Raw genomic sequence first — 24,557 nt, forward strand, 5'->3', positions numbered from 1 at the left:
ATTAAAAGTGTAACCCTAACTGTATGACTATGTATGAGTATTAGGACCACATTAAGAAAAAAAATATTATCGATCATTTTGAGATTAAAGTCAAAATACTATTATAAGGGGGAGAAAAATTATATGTGGCGATTACACAAAACAAACTGCCACAGTTGCCATAGTCTCTGGGTTAGTGAAACTGTATTTCAGAATCGGTTTTAGTAACAAGGAAGCATATGATTTCTCATCTCCTGATAAGTATAAAGTGATAAGTCAAAAAGATGCTGCAGAAAGATGCATCTGGTCAGATAGACAAAGACATAAACTAAGAAGAGTGGGTTTGTACAAAATTAAATGGCTGGTAATGGATAGATGCAAGGTTGTTGATGGTTTCACTCTTGTCCAATGAAGAGGATGTATGTTGTATCACAGAAGGGCTAATTAATTTGTTTCACTAATTCATCTAAACAAAGGAATTTTGTACAGGGTATAGAAAATATGGCAGTTTGTCTTGACACAACAATGATGATCTCTACGTTTCCACAACTTTATTATTAAAACGATCAACAGTATTGCTTTTCTTTTAATGTGCTCCTAATATTCCGTCGTAGTAACTGCCACTTTGGAGTGTTACTCAGGACACAGGCATTTTTGTAGAGATCTATCTTTTGTTATACAGCCCAGAGTTGTACTTGGTTTAAGAATATGGAGTTCCTGTGTGAGGACAAGAAAAGATAAAACTTAACTAAACATGTCAAACATTTGTATTGGAGGAGAGAACCTTTATTGTTGTACTATTTATAACATAGTGGTTATTATATAAAGCTACACTTAATGGAAGAAGACCTTTGAGATTACATAAGTAAACCTTGGGGTGCACACAACACCAATACTGCTAAGGTCAATACTTTATATTAATTTTTTCAAAAATAATGATTAACTGCACACACACAAACGTACCCAACCAAGTATTTGAGCATAAATTGTAGAACATCAGATACAAACACAGTATGTGTCATGAAAACTTGAGACTTCATGTAAAAGATAAATGGCACAAATGCCTTTTTTGGAAATCCTGTCATGAATACTTGACTTGAGGATGTTGACCACTGCCAGTGAATTGTAACTCAATGTTTCAAATGATGGATTGATCTGAAAAGCTGAGGCACACTGTGCGCTCAAATCACCGCGACTTGCCATGCTGTGACGTATACCCTGATTTGTTGTCTGTTTTACTCTAAATTCGATCATCATTTTGAAAAAATGACCTTTATAGTATGTTCGGTAAGACCCGAAACAAGTGGTTGACTCTATAAATTCAAAATCAAGTAAGCAGCGGGGTAGTTTTTCATGCATCTTTTTTTTTTTTTTGGTTTTGCATTTCTTCTCTGCCAGGGGTAGTAGTTCTTTAGCAGCCAACACAAAGTCAGCTTTTGAGACTAAAGGTTGTTATTTATGTAGCATTATTACCTAATCATCAGTTCGTAAACCTTTGGAAAGTGGGTTGTTTATTCCAGTACTGTTTTAACAGTCTTGAGAGGAACACTGCCTCTTTAGTTAAATTGTTTCTCACACTCTGCTACACATGTTATTTAGTGTATTTAGTGAAAGCAGTGTGCATGCAGCTGCAGGCCTCGGTCATCGTCTTCACCCACTGCTTTGTGGTTACCTACATTTTGGCTACTTTAAGAGTCCAATACACGATACTTCTCTTGCATGCAAAACAGAAGAAAATAGACTTCAAACTGAAGAAGGTGCCCAGGGCTGTCGTTATGCCTTAAAATGTGAGTAGAATGTCAAAGGCAGCTTCACTGCTGCTTACAGTGAAGGGAAATACACACACAGTAGCATTCTTCCTGCAGCCAGAGGTGTCTGTGCATGATTTTTTTTAATATACTTTATCATGGTTTATCTCTGCACGGCACTATTACATGGCACTAAAGAGTTTCATTTGCAAAAAGTTGTATGTTTTTGTGAAGAGATTAAATTACATTTCAATCCAATTCAATTGAGTGTTATTTAAAATGGTACCATATCGGAACAACAGTTGCCTCACAGCACTTGATCCCCACTGATCTCACCTGGACCCACAACACAAATGCCCTGGTAAAGAAGGCCCAAGAGTGGCTGCACTTTCTCTGTGTCCTGAAGCAGAATAACCTGAACCAGAAGCTGCTGCTCCACTCTTCAGTGGAGAGCGTGCCCTCCTACTGCCTGGATGTTTGGTACGCAGGGGCCACTACTGAGAAACCTGTTTGACCTGCTGCCCTCTGGTCGGTGCCTCAGTTGAATCAGGTCCCACACCTCCGGATTCACAAACAGCTTCTTCCCCTGGGCTATTCAGACTGTTAACAAAAACTATCCCCCCACACCTCACCAATCTGAACCATCGTCCGAGTAACTCTCATCACTCAGGCCACTCACATACGGACTCTATACTCAGGCCAATTCCTTTAAACTACTTCCAAGCACTCTGTTCTCCAATGTGTGCCTTTCTCTTATATTTGTATATATTCCTCTAATTGGTATATTTCTCCTGTTTACTATTTATTCCTGTTGTCTTACTATTTATATTTTATTCCTGTGTAGTTGGCATGGAGCACCCATATTTTCGATGTACATGTACAATGACAATTAAGGACTATTCTATTCTATACAATAATACAAAGAAAACAGAAATTCCCTACAATCATATTGCCCACTGCTAATGTGTAAATAGAAACAGACATAGCAAAAAGATATTTTAATTTATATAAACATATCAGTAAATGAATATTTTAATGTCTTTTTAAGTTGAACATGTTCTTCCTGCATTTCAGCGGTGAACAATGTCTGAACAAGAGCTGAATGAAATTGTGCAAATAACAGTGGAGGACTTTAACCAGGAAAATCGTACTGGTAAGATTCCTTTGCAAAAAAAAAAAAGGTCATTAGACTCTTTTTATAATATAAGGTTAGGATTAAGCAAACAGTTAGTACTTTTATCCTGTGTAGAAGCACACGTTCACTCTTGAAGTCAAATCTAACAGGATGGTTTGGTGTGTTGTTTTGAGGGTGTCTTTTCCTTTGATTCATGGCAGACATGATGGACAATCACGAAGATGATGAAGAAAGGTCTCAGAAGAAAAGAAGGAAATTAAGCAACGGCCAGGAGAATAACAATGGCAATCAAGATATTGCTCTTATTAAGGTAGCAGCTCTTTATAAACCATATACTGTTTACTGGTCATACATTTATATGTAGTTGGTAGAGCTTAATTTTGCTTTTGAATTTTTTTCAGAACTTGTTGGTATCATTCACTGGATCAATCAGCCAGCGGCTGGAGGGAATTGAGTCAAAGCTACAGTCTCTGGATGCTGCATGCAAAAACCTTGCACGCAAACTGGATAGCATGGCACCATGTGCCAGAAGTCCCATTCAGGTTCCTATGGTTGCAGGATCCCCTCAAGGGGCCACTCAGACTTGGAACAAAGTGCGATGGTAAGCTCTAAATGTTGGTGCCATATTGGCCACCAGTCAGTCAGGCAGGTTAAAAGTTCAATGAAAATGAAAATGAAAACTATTTGTTTTGCTCTCAGTGTTGTTCCACAAACAAATGTTATTGTGAGCAGTGAACCGCCGAAGCCCTCAAGTCCAGAAGACACTCCTCTGGAGAACCTGCTTAGCAAGTGAGTGGCACACTTATTATACTGTATGTTATATCTGTCCAAACACACCACCACACAAGTTTTTTTCAAGTTACTGCCTTATCACAATTTTTCAGTTGAGCTAATAGTCTGAGTGTACCTATTCTGTTTTTCTGGCCAAACAAGATCTGTCAGTGCATTGTGTTTCTTTGCAGCACAGTGACCAGGAGGCGACACAACACCATCCTAGTAAAGGTCCCTGGCCCCGAAGAGAGTCAAGAGGAACAGGAGAGTGGCTCAGAGGCCAGTGATTGTGTTTCCAACGGTGGTCAATCAAGCAATGCACAGAAAGGCCAAAATGTCACTCTCATCACACTCAATGCAGAAGGTATGACCACGCTGGTGAAGAGGCACAGAAAGGCACATATCTTTAGTTTTTTCTTAAAATTACAAAAGGACAAGTATATTACTTACATAGAGCCATAGGTTGTTTTTAATGCCCATGTTACTCATTTTCAAACTTAGTTCTGTCATGTGTTCAAAATTTCTGCATCATAATTTTTCTACAGTAGAGAGCAACAGTCACATATGGTGAGCACTACCATTACTGATTGTGGCGGGGAAGCTAGGGGTTTTTCAGGCTTTTGTTTTTTGTCTTTCAAAATGACTTCCTGATCTTTGGCGACTTCACAGCAACAAGCCTCAACAATGTCACATCTGCAATCCCACTAATAGCAAAAGCAATTATGCACTAAAAGTACACAGCGTTCAACATGTTCATCTGCGTCAACTCTCTAAGGAAAAGTCACTTGCAGTAAATTACCCCCTGACATTTTTAGACGTCTCAGTAATTGATTTTGAATGTTTTGTTCAGTTTTTAGTTGTTTAATGTGGCTAACGTGACTCTTTTAATCTCCATATTAAATAGATGGCAAACTGTGCTGATGTGTTAATTTCCCTGTTTTTCTGCCTCAGATGCTGTTAGGCATTATTCATGCCTTCAGTTGCCTTACTGTGTTTTTCTGTCTGAAACCAAGAGAAAATAGTTAACTATGCAAACTTAAATGAAGTCCACATTGTCCCATAGTTGTGCTTGTTGGTTGGATAATTTTTATTGGATCTGAATCTCTTGGTTACCTTCAAAGGCAAACTATTATTCAACTTTGGGTTACCATTATAAAAATTTCTGTTAGTCAGCAAGTTAGATGTTACCATATGCCTAATGCATTGGTCATGTGGTTTACTTAATAGCTAGCATACACTGTGACCAAACAGCCAAACCACATATTCTGTTTTTTCTATAACAGTTATACTAAGTTTTACACAAATTCACTCACTTCCTTCTTACTGCCACATGGGGGTGCTGTCGTATTATATCAATTATCTCAGTGGCTGTTGCTGTAAAATATTTCTCAATCTGTGCAACTCTTTGAAGAGCCGTTCCTCCTCTGTTCTTTAGATGATTATCCAGCCGGCACCTGGTTAGGAGATGAGAACAACCCAGAGATGCGAGTTCGCTGTCCAATATCTCCAGCTGATATGCTTCATATCAGCACAAACTGTCGTACAGCAGAGAAAATGGCGCTGACGCTGCTGGACTACCTATTCCACCGTGAGGTCCAGGCCATGTCAAATCTCTCTGGGCAGGGCAAACATGGAAAGAAGCAGCTGGACCCACTTATGATCTACGGCATCCGCTGTGAGTCTTGATAACATAACCATCTAATACTGGTAATTTTTGGGGGACTATTTGTTTTTGACAGAGCAGTGGTAGGTCTGGTAGTGAACATACTTCCATGACAAGCTGTTTGACATGCTATTTGTCATGCAGAGTTTGATGGAAAAGTTGCCAAACCGTGTAGAGATACTGTAACATTTTATTTGTAGGCTGCGGGTACTGATACATTTTTAGAAAGTATCAGGAGTTTAGGGCTTCATGCTACCATGGGCTTTGGAATATGTTCTTTGGGAGTGTTTGTAAAGTTAGCCCCTGTCAAGTGCACAGAGAGCATCTGGTAACTACTATTTACCTCATGGTTTCTTATATACTAATAATTTCATTATGTCAGGGTTTGACTTTTTCAGTTTTTGATTTTAAGTAATAAATGAACTCTCTGAGACCTTTCCATGTTTCGTCCCACATTTCGTACAAAGCAGCACTGAGTAGAACACAGAAAATAGACTGCACTCTGTATTCCCAAGACGGGTTACAACAACATCCATTCATCATTGCACACATGCATTAATGTGCAACACATTTCAGAACATACCAGACTCTAAATGACAAGCACATGTCTGGTAGAAAGATCTTAATGGAGTCACTCTCAGTGCAAAAAAACTCTTTGATTCTTGATTAAGTGGAGTCAGGGTTACACTGGTAGGCAGATAGATATTTATGAAAGGCCTGTGACAAAAATATTTATTTATATAGCTATAGGCTCTTCTTACAGTGTTAAAAGGGTCTCAGTTATCTTTAAACTTTGCTCCAGAGTTCTAATGTACCCACTGAATCCCCCATTGGTGCAAGTAGACATAAGCAGAATTAATATTCTTTGTGAACTGCATGTAAGATGGTCAAATAGTCAGAAATCCCCTCCTCCCACACCTTGTCCAGTTGGCTAGGGGATGTCTTGGTAACCTTTTGCTGTAAGTGTCTGGACAAGGCAAAACAAAAAAAGATCCAACAATCACAACCTTGTCACACCATGACTGGCCAGCTGTGCTGAGGTGAGAAAGAAGTATCCCCACAGCACACACCATCATGCCTTTTTGCTGCCTTGTAGTTTGGCCGATCAGACTCTATTTCCTCTCAACAGCATGGGTGTGTAGTTACATGTAGATTTGTTCAGGCCAAAGAGAGTGTAAAAGGTAAATGTTGCTTCTGGGAAAATGAAAAAGTCAAACCAAATCCAGTGTCTTAAACCTGCATTCTATCTTTGGGCTGCCAGGGGGCGATATATGTGGCTCCCGTTCTACGGGGAAAAGACCCTCTGCCCTGATCTCTGTTAACACTTCTCTGAGAAGTTTATAGACTCGCTCAGTCATTTTGAGTTATGCTATATAAAGTGTTAACTAAAATAGGGAGGATTTCCGGGGTGTGTTCATTTGCTAATGAGGAAGAGTGATGTCACTGAAGTATGAGCCATTATTTGTTCTATGTATGGTTCCCATTCAGAGGAGAACAACAAAAAAGAAAGGACAATTTACCTTACCTACACAGTAACTACCAATTGCAAATCAGGGGCTTTTACACACCTGATGTGTAAAATGTGTATGAATATGGTGTGCCGTTCACATCGAGCACACAGTTTCAGCAGGATGAATCTGCAGTATTACATGTTTTGGATCAAGTGCGATTTCATTTATTTAGGTATTTATTACCCCCCCCCCATTTTTTTGCATGTGGATCTGAAAAATTCCTAATTTTTTTTTTTTGTTTTTTTTTTAAGTATAAGCTATATGACTGTATTCTTCTAAAAAGTTAAGAATTAAGCCTAATGAGGAATCTGCTCATGCTCTTGCCACCAGTTGAATGTGTTAATATTTAAGTGTGCAGAAAGTACGGAAAGAGACTGAACAAGACAAATGAAATAAGGAATATTTCACTAATTTTAGGTTGTTGATTTAAACCTTAGGTAACATTGACCTCTTCATGCTCCCACAGGCCACTTATTCCACAAATTTGGCATCACCGAATCAGACTGGTACCGGATCAAGCAGAGCATTGACTCAAAGTGTCGCACTGCTTGGAGACGCAAGCAACGTGGTCAGAGTCTGGCTGTCAAGAGCTTCTCTAAACGAACACCTCGCAACACAGTCACAGGTAAAGTACAGGTTTTTGGTTTTTTTTTACCAGAGGCTTGTTACATAAGTATAAATGTTTCTAACATCACTGGTACACGTTCATTTGTCTTAATGTGGAGATAAATTTAGCTAGTTTTCTGTAATTATTCTCTGATCAAAGTAGAGGCAAAATTGTAAAAGTAAACTGCAGCAGAAGGAGACATCTGTTGCACACTCTTTGTTTTTATTTATAGGCCAGTTAGAAAACTAGTTTTCTGTTTGTCAGTGTCAGTGGGGCAGAAAGTGAAACCACTGGATTGATCTTAAAAAGAGCTTTGCAGTCACACAATCTCGATTTGTAAATACTGTTGATGGCCACAGTATATCTAAGCAAAACTATGAGGTCACGTTTGGTTTGAGGATGGGTCAACAGATGCACTAAACCAGATGTTCTCTGTACATATGCATGTATTTTTATTTGGTGAGTAATAAACCCACCCTCTGTGTCTTGTTCCACGCACATTCTCCATGCAGATTCTGGATGATGCTCGGAGCTTTTTATATGGTTGCTATTATTTAGATCACATCAAATAGTTCATTTGGGCACACCTACCTTATTTTCAAAATGTTTGAAATTAATTGCACCTGCTAATATTCAGGATTTTCACCAAGTTCCTGGAATGGCAATATGTAGATGCTAGACATTTTGCAGGTCCTTGGCTACATTTTGTAACGGTGTCCAAACTCATAATGGGGACATCTCCTCTGTTTTGTTTTGTTTTTTCTAATCTGTGATTTTCTCGTGTGTCTTACTCTTGGAAGTGAATCTTCCGTTCTCTTTTCTGTTCAATCCAGCTTTTTAACTAATCACCATTTTACCTACTCTTAGCGTTATTGCATTCAGGCAATGTTGACTTTTTGTAGGACTGCACAAAGTGCATCTCTATATCCATCCATCCAACCAGGGGTAGCAGTCTAAGCAGAGAAGCCCAGTCTCCTTCTCCCTCCAGTTCATTCAAGGCCTTCCTAGGCCAGCCAAGAGGTGTAATCACCCCAGTGTTCCAGCGAGTAGACATCCTTATCACATGCCTAAACCACCTCTACTGGAGTTTCGATCTATCCTTTCAGTGTGTAGAGTACTTTACTCTGAGTCTGTCCAAGGTGACTGAACTTCTCACCCTATTGCTAAGGGGCCAGCCACCCTTTAGGGGAACTTTTATTTTTGTCACTTTTATCTGTGATCTTGTTATTTTGTTCACTACCCAGAACTCGTATAGACTTATAGACTCCTTTGCATCCTTTACACCCTCCAGTATCCTCCAAAGGATAAAGAGTTCTTTGACCAGGAGGAAAACTGGTTTGTTCTTCCTGAATCCAAGGTTTGACTAACGGATGGACTCTCCTTTCTAGTACGTTGGCATAGACTTTCCTAGGGAACGATTTTGACACACCTCATGGTTTGCCAGAATCAATTCAAGGTCGACTGAAAGACTTGTTCCATGGCCTCATAAAACTCCCCTCTTACCGAAGTTTTTGCTTCAGCTGCTGCCAGAGCCACACTCTCCTTGGCCTGTCGGTACCTGTCGGCAGTGGTTAGAGTCCGAAAGGCTAATGAAGCCTCATATAGCCCCTTCAGCTTGACTGCTCCAAATCATGTCCACCGTGTGGTTTGGGGGTTGCCATCACAACAGCCAATGCCATCAACCAGCGAGTGCACTGGTTAAGGGCAATACAAACGGATGACTATATAGGACCATGAATCCCACATCAGTGTTTTGCAGGAGCAAATATTAGTAGGCAAATTTGGGAATCCAAAATTGAGAATTGAAAAAACACTACTATTATAATGGTTTTGGATAGATAGCCTTATTTGCAGCAAAGGGTGAATTAAATCAATTTCCACATATTTTTTAAAACTGCTTTTTGGCAGGAGTGAAAATAGTCAACAACCACAGAGACACAGAGTACCTTGCTTCATCTCATTTTAGCTATTTATTAGCTAGTTATTTTCAGCTACATGAAAGCCATTACAAGACCGGAACCCAAAAGCAGATTGTGCAGATGGTTGTAATCTGCACACAATGCCTGCAGTCCTTCCCTCCCTGTGAGCCAAAACCTCTCACCTCTGACCAGAGAAATGTAAGACTGCAGGGGAAACCCAAATAACCCATGAGCACAAATTAGGTGTGGGTTGTCAGGCCCCGCCTTTATGAGCCACAAACACCCCAGAATGTACAATGCAAAATATTAGTTGCGAATGCATCCAATAACATACATCACAAACACAAATTACTCATTTTGCATAAATCAGAACTGGAATATTTAATAATCAATTATCATGTAGAGTCCAAAATTTCCCAAGCAAGAGTTCTTCCTCATGTTGCAAATTTCTTTGTTTTCATACTTAAAAAAGCAATCCGATTACTTTTCTCATTAATGTCACTTCTTGTAAATAGGTCTTTTATTACTTTATATTTAAACATTGAAAAGGAGAAAGTGATATTTTATTTTGCGGCCAGGCTCCACTTTGGATGAGGGTACTGATATCTATTTGGCATCTCTGTAGATGCTGTTGTGCATTTCCGTGGGATGATGGCCAGGTCTGGTCAGGGTTTCGGACTGCTGTTCTGATAACGAAACCCAGACCCTGAGTTTGGCTGCTACACCACAAATCTGTTTGATGATTCTCTGGAGTCTTTGATGTATATTTAAGTGGTGTCTGATACATTTTAAACACAGTAATATTCTGTGGATGGCCTAGGATGATCCAGAATTTCTTATTAGAATTTGGTTATGTATCCTGGAATCCATTGAAAGCTATTTCTCACCTGTTTTTACTGTGTACACGAGTGCATCACTAATCTTATTGCTTTTCTTATCTAGAGGAAGGAATCACAGAAGAAACGGCTCACATTGAGACTGCCACTCAACAAACCTTGCACTATACATTGGCCAATCAGCAGGTCCAGTTCCACCGTATTGGTGAAGATGGACAAGTTCAGGTGGTGAGTGTCAGATTTTTTTTTATTCCCAACTCTCTTTAAATTCATAAGAAAACATTTTTATTGATTGGCAAACACAACAGAAGAAAATCTTTCTGCTCATATCTCTGTTCTTTTCTTTGCCATGTGTGTACTTCATCTAAGAGGCCCTCAGAGCTGAGTTCATAGTGTACTAGAATGGGTCACACCACCCACTACAATTACCCTTACGGCATTCTGGAGGAATAGTGCAAATTATGTCAGTGAACCAGTGACTCATGGGATGTACATGAACAGATGCTATGGTCAGAGGTTGCGTTCAGGCCCAGTACAGTGTTATAGGTAGGCGGATAGAGGAAGTGACTGGATCTTTTAGTTCCCTCAGCTCTGAAATCACCCAGTAAGCTAGCAGATGCATACAAACTCTCATTTACAATTCCATCTATTAGCATTCAGTAATTTGATTAATAATGGCAGTAGAGAAAATTTAAAGCTATTTAACTTACAGTTTGGTACCCCGTACCTTTTTTCCTGAGGGCATCAACTCGTACTCATTGTAAAGGATATGATTTTTGTTCTTAGTGATAAATGGGGTCTGATAATGACTAAGCTTCAAATATCTCTAGAATCAAGGGAGCGTCCCAACTATCTTTCCATCCCTTTTTTTTCACATTTTGAATTTGGGGTCAGAGTTTGATGGAAAGGTTGCCAAACCATGTAGAGATGCTGTAACAGATAATAGATTCAACAATTGTCCTATAAAATAGTAACAAAAGGCATTTATTCACTCCATGGACCCTAAGCCTTCGTAAAAAAGGCAAGCGCTAAATCACGCACACACCCACTGTAAGTGAACACAGAAAGACTTAAAAGTCGTCGCTTGTTCAACCTTCGAACTACTAATCAAACCCGGGCTGTGATCTCCAGTAGATCTTGATCTTGGATCGAAGGTCAATTCCTTATTTTTCTTTAGCTTTAACATTAGGTTTGTAAGCTTTAGTCACAACTGTTTTTTTTTCTTTCTTTTTCTTTTTTTACATTTTTTTATTATCACTCTACAGCACAGGTGTTGCACTCCAGGCCTCGAGGGCCGGTGTCCTGCAGGTTTTAGATGTGTCCTTGATCCATCACAACTGATTTAAATGGCTAAATTACCTCCTCAACATGTCTTGAAGTTCTCCAGTAGACTGGTAATGAACTAATCATGTGATTCAGGTGTGTTGACCCAGGCTGATATCTAAAACCTGCAGGACTCCGGCCCTCGAGGCCTGGAGTCCAACACCCCTGCTCTACAGTAATGACGACTGGGAAAACCCAAAAAGGATGAATTAACTTAAAAAGACTTTCTAACCACTGTGTGCAATTTTGTTATTGTGAGTTATGAAGATTATATAAACATACCTTTTAACTTATTTAATTTTTTTTAAAATCATATTCATGAAATTGTTCTAGCTTCAGCTATACCTCATCTTCATCTGTGTGTCTCAGATTCCACAGGGGCAGTTGCACATAGCCCAGGTGCCACAAGGAGAGGAGGTGCAGATCACACAGGACAGTGAGGTTAGTGTGCAAGTGCGCCCGTGAAAGAGGGGTTGTAAAATAGAAAAGAAAAATAAACAACCACCCTGAGTCACTTCTCTAGATTTATTAAATTCACTTCACTAAACATGTATCTAAAAAGAATATGACTGTTATGTAGAACGATGGCGCCAGTGGTTGTAGTCAGCCGTCTGCTGGTACCTACCTTTCTTTATTGTTTATAGTTAAGTCAAATTTAAGCAAAGTTAAGTTTCGGGGGTAGAAAATCAATTCTGTGATTTGAATTGTTTAAAAAGCCATCTGAAATTATCCACAATATTTGTTAGAGCTGGAAGAATCTCCTGTTTTGATTAACAACCAAAAACAACCACTTCTATTCATTTTAGCTAGTCAATGGTAGGACTGGTATGATTTCCACTGCATTTGTTTAACTATAAACAAAGGAATGCTTGAAAAATGAATTTTTTGCACGACATTACATCTATTCAAAGCCAACTTCTTACGGCAAGAGAACTGCTGATTAGCATAATATACAATGTCTTATAAGAAAGCATAAGTGTGGAATAATTGTCCTGATTACATTCATTTTACAATGACTGTTTAATTTTGTAATCTCACAAGCAGCTTTTTGTAGTCTCTTTAACTAGTCTACTTCTACAAAGTAAAGCAATTTAAACAAGTTTATCAAGAACTTGTATGTTTGTTTTGCTCACACAATTAGCTGGCAGCTAGCTGCTTGTCTGGTGTTGCGCTAGACGTTTTAGACATTAGTGAATTTTAGCCAAAGTAAAGTTTTTTCAGTGAATGTCTTATTGTTTATATATGCTATCTGCCAGATTATGCACAAGGTTTTGAATTTTGTTTTCATGTAATGCCCAGGTGGCTTATTTTCCCCACCACACATCCTTGCATGCGCGCACACAGCCTGTCAGTTGAAATCAACTCCAAACCACCCCGACTTTTAAAGAGGAATTTCCGCATCAACATCTTTGCTAATGATTTTAAAGGATGTGGGAGAGAGATTTATTTCAAGGCGCCAGTCTGTGTACACATATATACATGTAATCACATACTGTATATGATTCAGGCCACACATGCTTGACAGCTCGGCATTATTGCAAAAGCAATTGACACCTTAACCAAGTGTTTTTCTAATTTCCTATTCGGTTCTACTCCTAGAGGACACTTAGAGGAAGAAATGCACAATTGAAGGAGAGAGACGGAGTAAATTGGAGGCAGAAAACACTAAAGCCTTTCCTGTACTTTGTGGCTGAGCCCAGATTTTTTTCCCCCTGTCTTTTCTCCTTCGTATTCCATGCTATTGTTTGTTTTTTGGAGTTCAAAGCTTAGCAACAAAGTCCCACTTCTCCCAACTGCCACTCACAGAATATGTTTTCATTAGGAACGGGCCCCTTTCATCAAAGGGATTGGTTTTAGTGTGCTTAAAAAGGAAATGAGCTGTTTGAGAGATTACACTGCTCTCTGGCCATATGGCAGCTGAGACAGTATTGCATATATACATGAGATAAAATTAGCTAGAGCAGAAACAGCTGAGACCTCAGGATGGCTAAATGTGTCTTGTATAATATCCTTTTGCAAAATGGTCCTGTTGATATCACTGTGGGTGTTTAGAGATTTTCTAATAGCCACAATATCTCGATCTGAGACAATCATGCACTTATGTCAGAGCAAACAGATTTCTTTTTATGTTAACAGGGAGTTGAACTCTATCCAGAAATGAAAATACATGGATGTTCCATTCGCCTCCTCTCAAGTACAAACATTGGCAGGAACCTATCATGCTGACCTTTTCACACTGCATATCTGATTGGCTTAGATAGTTTAATGACTTGTTTAACTTAATGTGATTTCAGCTTCTTAGAGTAGTTAAACCAAAGTCTTTATATTAAAACATAGGGCTGCTGACTGACATGACATTTCTCAATTTCAGGGAAATCTCCAAATTCACCAGGTGCATGTTGGCCAGGATGGACAGGTAAGAACACGTTTAAGCAAGATTTCTGTATGAATATGCAGAATGTGTAAGCAAGGGACACGATTTTTGGTATTGGAAGCGTTCTGGTTTCTGAGGCACTGTGCACAATGCAGTCTTGACATATGTGGGGGAGGGAGGGTTGGGGGTGGGTGGGGGGGGGGGGGGGGGGGGGGGAATGCAGATGAAATAGGAAGTCCTAAGTATATCTAGGATATCTGAAAACCCAGCAACTGAAAATTGATTAAAGTTGCCAGGCAAGGCTAAATCCAGAGGCTTTTGGGTTGGGTTGTCAGACTGACAGCAACTCAAAAGATGTTATAAAACACTAACTGATCTTTGCTGTAGATTTTAAAATATATATCTCATATTTTCATACTTCGTGGATTATGTTTGCAATTACACTGTCTGATTAGAGGTTAAAGGATGGAGCAGGTCATTATGACTTTGAGGAGATATTTTCAGTTGACATTCACATATAATGTAAATGTGATCAATGAACCAGGTAAGGTGTCAAATAACAAAGGCTTGTGTCCCATTTCTGTTTCAACACAGTATGTTTCAGGATAGACTAATTAGATACATGCCATACACACACACACACACACACACACACACACACACACACACACACAGCAAGATGTCTTTTGTGCTCTTGGTGTCCGTGTCTTTGTTCATACCACTCCCTTCTTTCCTTCTCTGTCACTGGACTGAGAGCCCTTCCTGTTCCTTTATCCTTTCCTCTGAGATCCAAGTGAGTCTCGATCAAAGCAGCGTTGGCTGTGTATCACCGATACATGCCACATATGGATGCCTGAAGACAACCACCATTTCACATTCATTATTTCATCATGTTTGTCTAGAAGCTAGGCTTTAGGGAAGGAAGTGCCTTCTCACGCTCCCTGTCTGGTGGTTATACTATTTTGTTACCACAGGTGTGATTATGTAACAGCCTCAGAGGGCCTTTTCTTCCTGAATGGAGGCTACACAAACTCTTTCCTGGGATCATCAAAAGGAGATTGCTTACTTACCTTTTTTTTAAAGGCAATTAAGAGATGGGTGCGCAAACAGACCCATCTTTACCTTATCTTATGGTACATCACATGGCTGCTGGGTTTGTACACTTTGGTTGCCAACCTAGCACAAAAAGATGCTGTCATCTGCAAAAAGTTTTGACCAAACAATCTGATGTCACCCGTAGGTACGGCACACTATGGGGTAGTCAAATATGTGCAAGCATACTTTTCTACTAGCATAAAATGAAAGCATAGTAATTTTCGGTAGAGCTATAAAATGGTGACTCAGGCCAGCCTTTTTGGATTTTATTTCGGTGTCTCAGCAGTTCATTCTGCACATAAACAAAAGCTATTGTGTTTGAAAGCACTGCCAGTTTAATGGTTTCTTCCAGGGTTTGTTATGAAAAAAGTCAAAAATAATCTGCAGCCTAAAATTCAGGCTTTCGTGGTCGTAAATTTTGTTGTCTTATAAAGTCTGGTCATAATTTTGTTTTTATCATAAACTGAGGAAACAATAAAACAAGGCGTTCTCTGTGCACATTATGCCAGTAACCAGGGTAAAGAATGTAATGTAACAACCCATCTATGCAGTCAGTGTGGTAATGGCTTTTTCCAATATGGTAAGCAGTAAGCAATTACAATAGATCTATGTTTTTAGGCACCCAACACTTTACTTATAAACGGATACACTCATCAATATATAATATCTCAAAATCTGGAGCAAAGAAGGAGTTACACCACAGCCAGCAGCTGAAACCACTTGTTTCCAGCTGGTCAGTTTTTCATTTTATAGTCTGATTATGATCCCATCACTCAGTTCCCTCATAGGTTCAAGATGCCATTTACTCTGCATGTGCATACATTTGGGTTGCATGAATGCATCTGCTTTATATCAGATTTTTGTTGTTGTTATTGTTGTTTGTATTCCTTTATTGACTGTTAAGCTTGGTGCGTGTTTTCAATTGATTAAGGTAGTCAGCACACATGCATATGCTCCTTCTCTTCACACATGCGTGTTCATGTCCTCAGATGACCTGTTTGGTGAGCCTGACAGCAGCATTCCTCTCCGTCTCTCTCTAAGATCTTAGAAGGAGTTTTGGCTAGAGTGTGGTTCAGATTTTGTCCCATTGCACACATTTCCAGCAGTTATTCATATTAGTTCAAAGAGTGCATGAACTACTCTTGCTGATTGCCAACGGGGTTAGCTCTTCTTTGTGGTATACACCATGGTTTGCATGGCATAGATTAAAAAACTGTAACTTTTGAAACTGTATTTTTTGTGTGTTGCATCCCAAGATAGAGGAACTAAAAACTCTGTATTCCTCAGGGGGTATCTGAGAGTCTATTCCAATGAAAAGCTCCTTTTTTTTTTCTTCTTATCACTCCCTTTTTTTAAAGCTCATATTTTTTTTGGGTTTGTAAGAAGATATCAGAATTTCCAAAACAAACACCAAGCGACTTACTCTGCCAGACCTCATGTTGTAGGTCGAGTTGTTCACACACATCCAGTTACATGCGACAATGGCAGTATCTCTTCAATTGCAAATTCTCATATTCCCATGTACCGGAGGGAGAACAAATCTTGGGTCAACTCTTAAATCTTGATAACATGCAGTTAAATCACTGAGCCATTTAAAAGAAACGGTGCTTCCACAAGTATGTTAGTAGTAATAGCACTTACTCAGGAAAATGACAGATTATAGCTATATTATGATTGCTGCAGTGTGTCTTGGAACGTCATTTGTTAAGAATCTCAGACAGACAGTAAAGATCACACTTGATCCTGATGTGTATTTTCTTAAATGTGTAATTTGTGTGTTTGCAGAGAGCCTTACATCAAGTGGACTATGAATGATGTCAGTGTTTTTGTAATCTGGCAGACTAGTGCTGAGGCTATGTTGGTGTAACCTAGCCTACGCAATTCATCACAGAAAAGCCATCTTTTTATCTCACTCTCGGACCACTTCCTCTTTATTTAACTTTCACTACACTTATGTAGTGTAGTTGTGGCCATGGTTGTGGTTGCTGTGGTCCTATTTGAGCTATATTTGGACCTGATACCCACATCAAAATAAAGTCAAATTTTCAGCTCAGCACTGATTTTTTCTTTCTTTTTCTAAATAACTATATAGCTCTTTTGGGGTCTTTTAATCCATGCGTATTTCCTTTTTGTAAGGTGGTCTGGCTTGCATTATTCTGTCTCATCAGTCTGTTATGCGAGTAGACTTTATATGAGTCATATCTGCTCACAGTCTGTACAGTTTGAATAATCACTCCTTAAGTTTCAAATTACGATGTCATCTTTCATTGGGATGATGAGTCTAGATCTGGCTTTACAAGCTTTATCATGAAAGACGTTAAATAGCTTCTTCTGTTGATTTATATCCTTGTCTCTTTACCACGGACTGTTAAAGATAGTGGACGGGTTAATTTTGGAGTTTTTGCCAAATCGATCTTTTTTTAAACTCTCACATTAACACGTTTTTACTAAATAACATGTATTGTGAGTTCAAATCTACCTTTATGTTCTAAACAGACAATACTGCCTGTTCACAGAAACATATTGATATTCTAGTTTTTCGGTTGTCTGTGTTGGTTGTCAGTCATTCATGTCATGATAGTCTTAAGAGTCTGAAAAGAAGGCAACTGGAGTTGTTCAGGTTTTGAACATGTTTCACCTCTCATCCCCAAGGATTCTTTGGTTTTAGAACAATGGTGGAGAGTCCCGGGTACTAAACCCCTACTGGGGCTGTCTCAATCAAGGTGTTCCTTAGAGTTGCTAAACACCTATAGATCATCTGAGTCATCATATGAGTCAAGCCGTGGGTTATTCCTGTCGCTGGGGCTGAGAGGTAAAACTTCTATGAAACATTGCCCCAACACGGCTGATAGCTGGTGCCATAAGCCACCGCCTATGTTTAAAAATGGTAATTCACAGTGGATATAGATGGCCTCCTTTACTAGTCTCTAAAAACATCTGTCTTCTCTATCTAAAATGTGGCATCCTCAAAAGAGTGTCCTTTCTCCTTTAAGTAAGGCTAGGTTTTGTTGGATTATTAATACATTTGCAGTGTGTACCTATACAGAACATACTTTGCTGGCAGTCTACCGTCTATCCATTTATCATCCTTTGTATTGCTACTAGAGACTATGTCCATGCAGTGAGAAGAGAAATGTGCGGCACACATCTTAGTTTTGCACGTTTGTCTAATGCTACAGCCACATTAGGGAAAACAGTCCTGGAGACCACTGCATGACCAAAATGATTGTTACAGTGTGCAATGATTTTCTGATCTTGTTACCTTTGAAATGGTGCTTGAAATACTTCGAACCAGGTGTGCAACCAATTGCAGTCAGTTGCCAAAGGGACTTTAGTGTGTTAAGACAGCAATAAAACATCAATAACACAGAGACGGTCTGCTTTCAGTTTGAAACTGAATGGGGTGAAGTTGGCAGTTACAACCTGATCGACTGAGTGATTAACTTTGATAAATCTGCTGCCATGTGCATACTCGGAAATTCACACTAACTACTTATATTCAGAGCCCAGCATGTACTTCATAGATTTGAAACAGAAATTCCTCTTTCATGATTATTGCAGGACATCAATTTAACTGATAACATATGCATTTTAACTTCTATATAGGAATATAACCCAAATACAATAAGGGGAGTTATTTGGAAACCTTTGCTAGGTCGTCGGAGAGTGACTGCTGTCAGTATAAGTCAGACCATTTGGATCACATGCAGCCACAAGTTGAGTGCTGCACGATCAACCCCTTGAGCGATCACTTGGTCACTGCAGCTACTTAAAGTTGGGCACTGAATATGAAAAAAATCAATGCTATCACTGGACAACCACCAATTTAGTCACAGTGAGGCGCATCCCATTTTTTGCATGCTAGTGTGACTGAGCCATTGTGTAGTACAGATGACTGTAGAGGGTTTTTTTTTTTTTTTTTGCATCTACACTATAGTACACATTTGTACATTATGGCTGCAGATGTTTTTGTTACTTCTACCATGGGAGTCTGTGGCAACTCAGCCCTGAACTTGGTGCCACTGTGCCAGCTGAAAGTCTGAGCAAAACTGGTTTAGAGCGATCCGAAGTTCCCAAATTGCTCATAAAACCCTCTCATGCGGACGGAAGAGAAGGCAGACCATGAAGCTATAAAATAACTAGCCTTTTACTGCACTGCCTGTCTGCCATAGCCTCTTATCTTATGCCCTTCTGTATCTCTGCTGTGATCTTATCCTGCACTGATGCAAACCAAATGGAGGATTAGAAGATGAAAGGAGTGACTGATGAGAACAGGAGAAAGGAGAAAATATGGGGAGGGAAAGGCATAACAAAAATGCCTGAAAGACATGTTTTGTAATGCTGATGATTTAAAAACAGACACCAGCTGAGCTCTCAGGTAAACAAAAGCATACTCTGTAATACAAATGCAATGTACCAGGTATAACTGGTTAAAAACACAGGAGGAGATTGTGCCCTCTGCTGGACTATTGCCTGGCTCAGGCAAATACAGTATGCTCACAATGGCTGCTGACAGTTCAAGGTGCAGGTGTTATTTTTTTCTTGGATACCCGCTGTAAAACTGTAATAACTGCATCTTTTGTGCTTTTGAGCTGATATTCAAATGCAAAAAATTCTTAGCAATACTGGCCAAAAATACTTTTATTTTACTTTATTAAACTTTTATTTGATCTAATGTTATTTGATCTGCTCAAATCTTCACTGCATGTAATCTATATCTCTGAATAGACAAGTCAGTAAACTTCAGCTAAACTGGTTTTTGGAAGCAGACGAATGCTCGCCGCATCTTGCTTGCAAATCTTTTTCTGAAAGCTCTGCAGTCTTTCATTTATGTTGAGCAAAGTCGAAGCAGTCTGCGGGCAAGATTGACTCTTGCCATCTCGCCATAAAGGCCTGAATGATGGAGAGCTGCCATCTTTAAATTAGAATTCTTGAGGTTCTGCTGGAGCGGCAGGTGGGTTCCCGGGGATCTTCATGACCAAGGCTCTTCCTGCTCAGTTATTTCGTTTTGGCAGTTTAGCCAACGGTACAAACTTCACAGTTAACAACCTACTTTACTCCTAGTAAGACTGTATGCATTGCTTTGTGTGGGTGGGGGTTGTTTTGTTTTTGTCTTTAAATCCATTGTGGATTCTGTGTATATGTCAAGCTGATACACTTTGACACATTTGGACTTCCGTCAAGTGGATACTTTATAGAAGAGATTTTATTGTTTTTATTTTTAATTTTTGTATGTTTGCAATAATGTCAATAAATACAGCATGAAGTGAATCAGCTCCAAACATTGCCTGATTCCACTGAATGTGAATCGCAAACACAAAGAATCTCATATTAAAACATGCAGTTCGGGTTATTAGAGGACTCTTCCAGTCAGATGGCTTTAAACCTAAGCTATGTCAGTCTGTAAATGCAGCACATCTCAAGAGACTACTATAAAGCTTTACGAAATTTACTGATCCCATCATCTGCCTGCGTCATTTATCGATGATGGATCTGATTACCTCCCATCTGGGGGTTTAAACGTGTTGTTCTCTCACCCCACCTCATTTTCCCTCAGTTGAAAGTTTGCCATCTTTTTCTGTCATCGCATGTTTTGGTGCATCTGTTGAAACATCCCAAATAACAATGTTCATGGCCGGTATGGGAACTGGGTCATAGAACTGAGTCCAGCTCTGCACTGGTCCCTCCAGTCTTTTCTGCCAGGACATTCAAACATAGAGCGGATGCAAATAGTTTTAGGGTGATGGTGAGGGAAGCACACAGTGTTACTGGACAAGATAGGGATAAAGGAAAGGACAGGAAAGCAAAGGAAAGGAAAGGAAGAGTACAGGAAGACAGTGAAAGTAGAGTTTAAGAGGAAATGGGGATTACTGTGTTTGACTCGAGCTTTGTGAACTCATGATATTGTAAGCACTTTTGTTGCCTGTTGTTGGTTAGGGTTGTTGCAGGTCTGCTGTGTGAGGACAATGTGTTTTTGTTCCTTTCTACACAAAAGGCAAATGTTTGAACAATAAGTAGGCTTAACCTCACAGAATCAGGGTGTGATGGAATCAGACTGCTGGCTCGTGGCCCAAGTTGTTTTCCGAAATGTGGTTTCTGGTGTTTAAGGGGATGTTGAAATTCCTGTGATTGACAATGTTGGGCCAGGATAACAATTAAAAGATACAAACAAAATGTTTTATGACCAGGGTTTAGTATAAGTGGGTTGTACGTAAGCCTTCAAGGATTTGGAAGACTAGTGGTGGATCACGTTTCAAAGAAGTGGTCTGCTTCATGTCTTGTGGCATCATGGGGCAGAGATAAAGGGACACAGATCGGGGAATCCTAGTTCGGTGTGTGTGTGTGTGTGTGGAGGGGGGGGATTTGTAACTGAGCTTTTCAGAGTTGTTCAGAGGAGGATACCCCCAGTGGTGTTTTCTTTTGTCTGTGTGGGCAAAGTCTGGGTCGCTGGCTGTGTGAGTAAGAGAGACCAGATGTCTTAGATGCATTTCAGTATGAGTCACCCTCAGCACAGGCCTGGTGCATATCTGCCTTACCAGTGTCAGGCATAGATGGCTCCATCATCATCATTCAATGCTGCAACCTCCGTAACCAGATCCACGAAGCACCGTTGTCATGTAAATTTCTTAATTAGTGAATTTATCACACATGAGTCATAATTTTGAGACTAACGTTCAACAGTCTTTCGAATTACTCTTGACATATTTACAGCAGACCCTGATTTTACTGTTCCTGCAATAAAGAATGGCAATTTTAGCAAAACAACTTCCCTGATTTAAAATTAACCTCCAAAATGGGGTTACCAGTGTAAATGCTTTCTGTTAATCTGTGCGAGTGTCGGATAAATAAAAACTCCAGAGAAAGGATGAGGTAGAAGTACCCAAGCTTTATTTCACTGAAACTGGAAAATCTACAGGAAGCATTAAAAGTAATTCTATCTGATAGATTCATAGTTGATGTGATGCATCAGTGAGTTAAAGACTCCCCATAAGCTACACGCTGATGAAAGATGACAGATGTCTTTCGCAACAAATCTGAGATTTGAATTTGTTGGATTCTTGGCTGGTGTGTGTCAAAAGGCGCCGAGTGCATTTAAGGTTTTCTGTTATGGAAGTGCTTTGGAAGCCTAAAGGGTCAGCCAGAGGTAATTTGGACATGTCAGTACGTGAGATCTAATTTTCACTGCAATTTTCTTGATCTTGTTGCGATGGGTAGTTTGGGCAGTGCTGTATTTTCTTCATTGAATTTTACAACCTGTATTTATCATCTTCCCTGGCTCCATTGAATTAAACAGAATAATTGGAAACATGATAAAGGCATCCTTTTAAATCATGAAATATACTGACACTATAAAAATGGCGTGGTCAATTAGGCAAGCCAAGTTTGGATTTACGCTAGAGAACAGTGAAAACCGTCAATGAAATGTACTTCTCTTTCGTGTTTAAGGGGCCCTATTCTTAATTACAGCTGTTATTTTTGTCATCAGTTCCCTTTTGATTTTCTGCTCTGGATCAGAACTGAAGTGAAGTTGGTTTTATCATAAAACTTTTCTGAGCCCTGCCTGAATCCGACTCCCAGTCTGCTGGTGGGAGTTGTGAAGCAAAGGATGTAAGGGAGGACTTGATTCTTTGCAGGTGTTGAGCTCTAGTGTAGAAACACTTTGATGGTGTGGGTGAAAAAGGGAAGCTTTGGTTCAGGTCACAAGTTCATGTATAGCATACATAACATGTTTCAAAGAAGTATATTTAGATAGGAGATATATCTGTCAGAAATATATGGTAAAGATGCATCAACAAATAAGTGGAGTAATTCTCAAAGCATAGAGGGGGAAAATCAATACTATAGTTTTTAATTTCAGTGTTTTGACTTCATTGAGTCACATTACAATCTGAGGTCCAGCTGAAATCAGAATAGCCAGCGTAAGACTCAGCAGTAAAATAAAAGGCATATGTAACAAAGTGGTAATGACTGCAGTGAGACATTTTACAGTCAGTGTGATCATTTCCCCAGTTCACACAAAACAACCACTTAGAGCACTTCTGTGTCTATGGCCATCTTTATGGCCAAGTTGAATCCAGGCCTTGCTCCCGCCCCCTGCTCCCCACTCCTCCACTTTGACCGCACCTACCCACCCGGAGCTAGTGTTTCTGCTTGGACATCTGTTCAGGAATGGCTGTTGCAGATGTTGTTGACGGCTATTAAGCAGAGAGGAAGTTCCAGGCACTCCAAAGTCCAAATGTTTCTTTTTTCATTTCCCTGTTTTGGTTTAGTTTTTTTTTTTCTCCAGATCTGAAAGAAGAGGCGGTATTCCTACGGGAGTGATAGGAACCAGATTTTTATTGGTCTCTTTTGCTACAATATAGTCGGTATGAATTTTGTTTCCTGATAAATAGAGGGTATGTTTCTATGCCGCTATATTTGATTCCCAGTGTAATTTTAGCAAGGGAAGCACAATGTTTAGAAACTTAGACACACACACGCACACTAACAGGGTGACTCATAGCATCACCCAATCCACAGCTGAGTTTAAGTGAGACCTCCTGGAAGGCTGGGAATTAATGCCAGCTTGCATCAGGCTCATGCCTTGTGAATGCTGGTTGTCTCACTGTTGCATTACTCTTGGATGGTGACTGAGGATGGGGATGGGTATTGAGAGGTGTTGTCTTTTTTTTAAATAAATCAAGTGTAACTACTTTCATATGAAGTGAATGCAGAAAAAATTTAAATTGAATTAAAGCAAGTAAACGAAGACTTGGTAAAGAACTTTGTTTATCCTTTTCGTTATTTTCCTTCACTGTTGGAGTTGCGAATGTTTTCTGCATCAGACTGCTGTTGTTGTTCACTTGTCTTTCCTCTCCCATTGCTGTATTTCTTTAGCGTCCTGGATCCATTACTGAAAGCATTACAGCATCAGCAAAAGATTTATTCTTTTCTTCCCTTTTTCTCTCAAGACCGTGATAGCTAACAAAGCCTACAGAGAATTGCTCTTCTCTCCAGTACTGTGGGGCAGCACCATAGCTTTTGATGCTCCCTGGCTGCTCTTCTCTTTGGCACTTGGTCACGAAGGTGGCTGGCCATTCAAACTGATTATTTAAGACTTCAAATCCCTAAAACCTTGAGGTCAACAGTAACTTATTCTCTTAAGATCCACTGGTGGCCCCTATGTCTGACAAATTAAGCCCCCTAGATCAAATCTAATATGTTGGGCAACGTTTTAAGGGACTTCTTCCAAATCTTAGTTGAAAACCGATGTTATTATGCAATCAGGTCAAGTAAATGTTTTCAGTATCAGGAGACTCGTGTGTTCCAAGTACAAACACTTCTCACCTTGTATAATGTATAATTTGTTTCTACTTACAGTCTATTTGTTGATTCAGCCTAATTTACAAAAATCATAACTTTTCACCTCGTGAAAACTTTTCTTGATATATTAAAGTGATCTTTGTTTTTGCATCATTGCCAACCAGCTTAATGATGATTATATTCTATTAGCTGAATGAGCGGTAATTATCATCAGTACTCAAAGAATTGCTTTATATAAACTTCCAACCCTGAGGTAATTAAAGACAACAAAACTATAATTTATGCTAATGGAG

General features: G+C 39.5%; 1 protein-coding gene across 1 annotated transcript in view; it reads left to right on the plus strand.

The window, feature by feature from the left end:
• Positions 1 to 24,557, plus strand: part of banp (BTG3 associated nuclear protein) — a 34,734-nt gene that overhangs the window by 1,759 nt on the left and 8,418 nt on the right. Inside the window, exons 2-11 of the mRNA XM_006789546.2 lie at positions 2,802 to 2,880; positions 3,063 to 3,172; positions 3,264 to 3,463; positions 3,562 to 3,651; positions 3,825 to 3,997; positions 5,069 to 5,308; positions 7,274 to 7,432; positions 10,276 to 10,397; positions 11,862 to 11,933; positions 13,864 to 13,908. Coding sequence (XP_006789609.1) covers positions 2,811 to 2,880; positions 3,063 to 3,172; positions 3,264 to 3,463; positions 3,562 to 3,651; positions 3,825 to 3,997; positions 5,069 to 5,308; positions 7,274 to 7,432; positions 10,276 to 10,397; positions 11,862 to 11,933; positions 13,864 to 13,908 — 1,281 coding nt within the window. The 5' untranslated portion in view covers positions 2,802 to 2,810. The remainder of the gene's footprint in view (positions 1 to 2,801; positions 2,881 to 3,062; positions 3,173 to 3,263; positions 3,464 to 3,561; positions 3,652 to 3,824; positions 3,998 to 5,068; positions 5,309 to 7,273; positions 7,433 to 10,275; positions 10,398 to 11,861; positions 11,934 to 13,863; positions 13,909 to 24,557) is intronic.

This window comes from Neolamprologus brichardi, chromosome 7 (assembly GCF_056152115.1).
Source record: "Neolamprologus brichardi isolate AB-2024 chromosome 7, ASM5615211v1, whole genome shotgun sequence".
NCBI classification, from domain to species: domain Eukaryota; kingdom Metazoa; phylum Chordata; class Actinopteri; order Cichliformes; family Cichlidae; genus Neolamprologus; species Neolamprologus brichardi.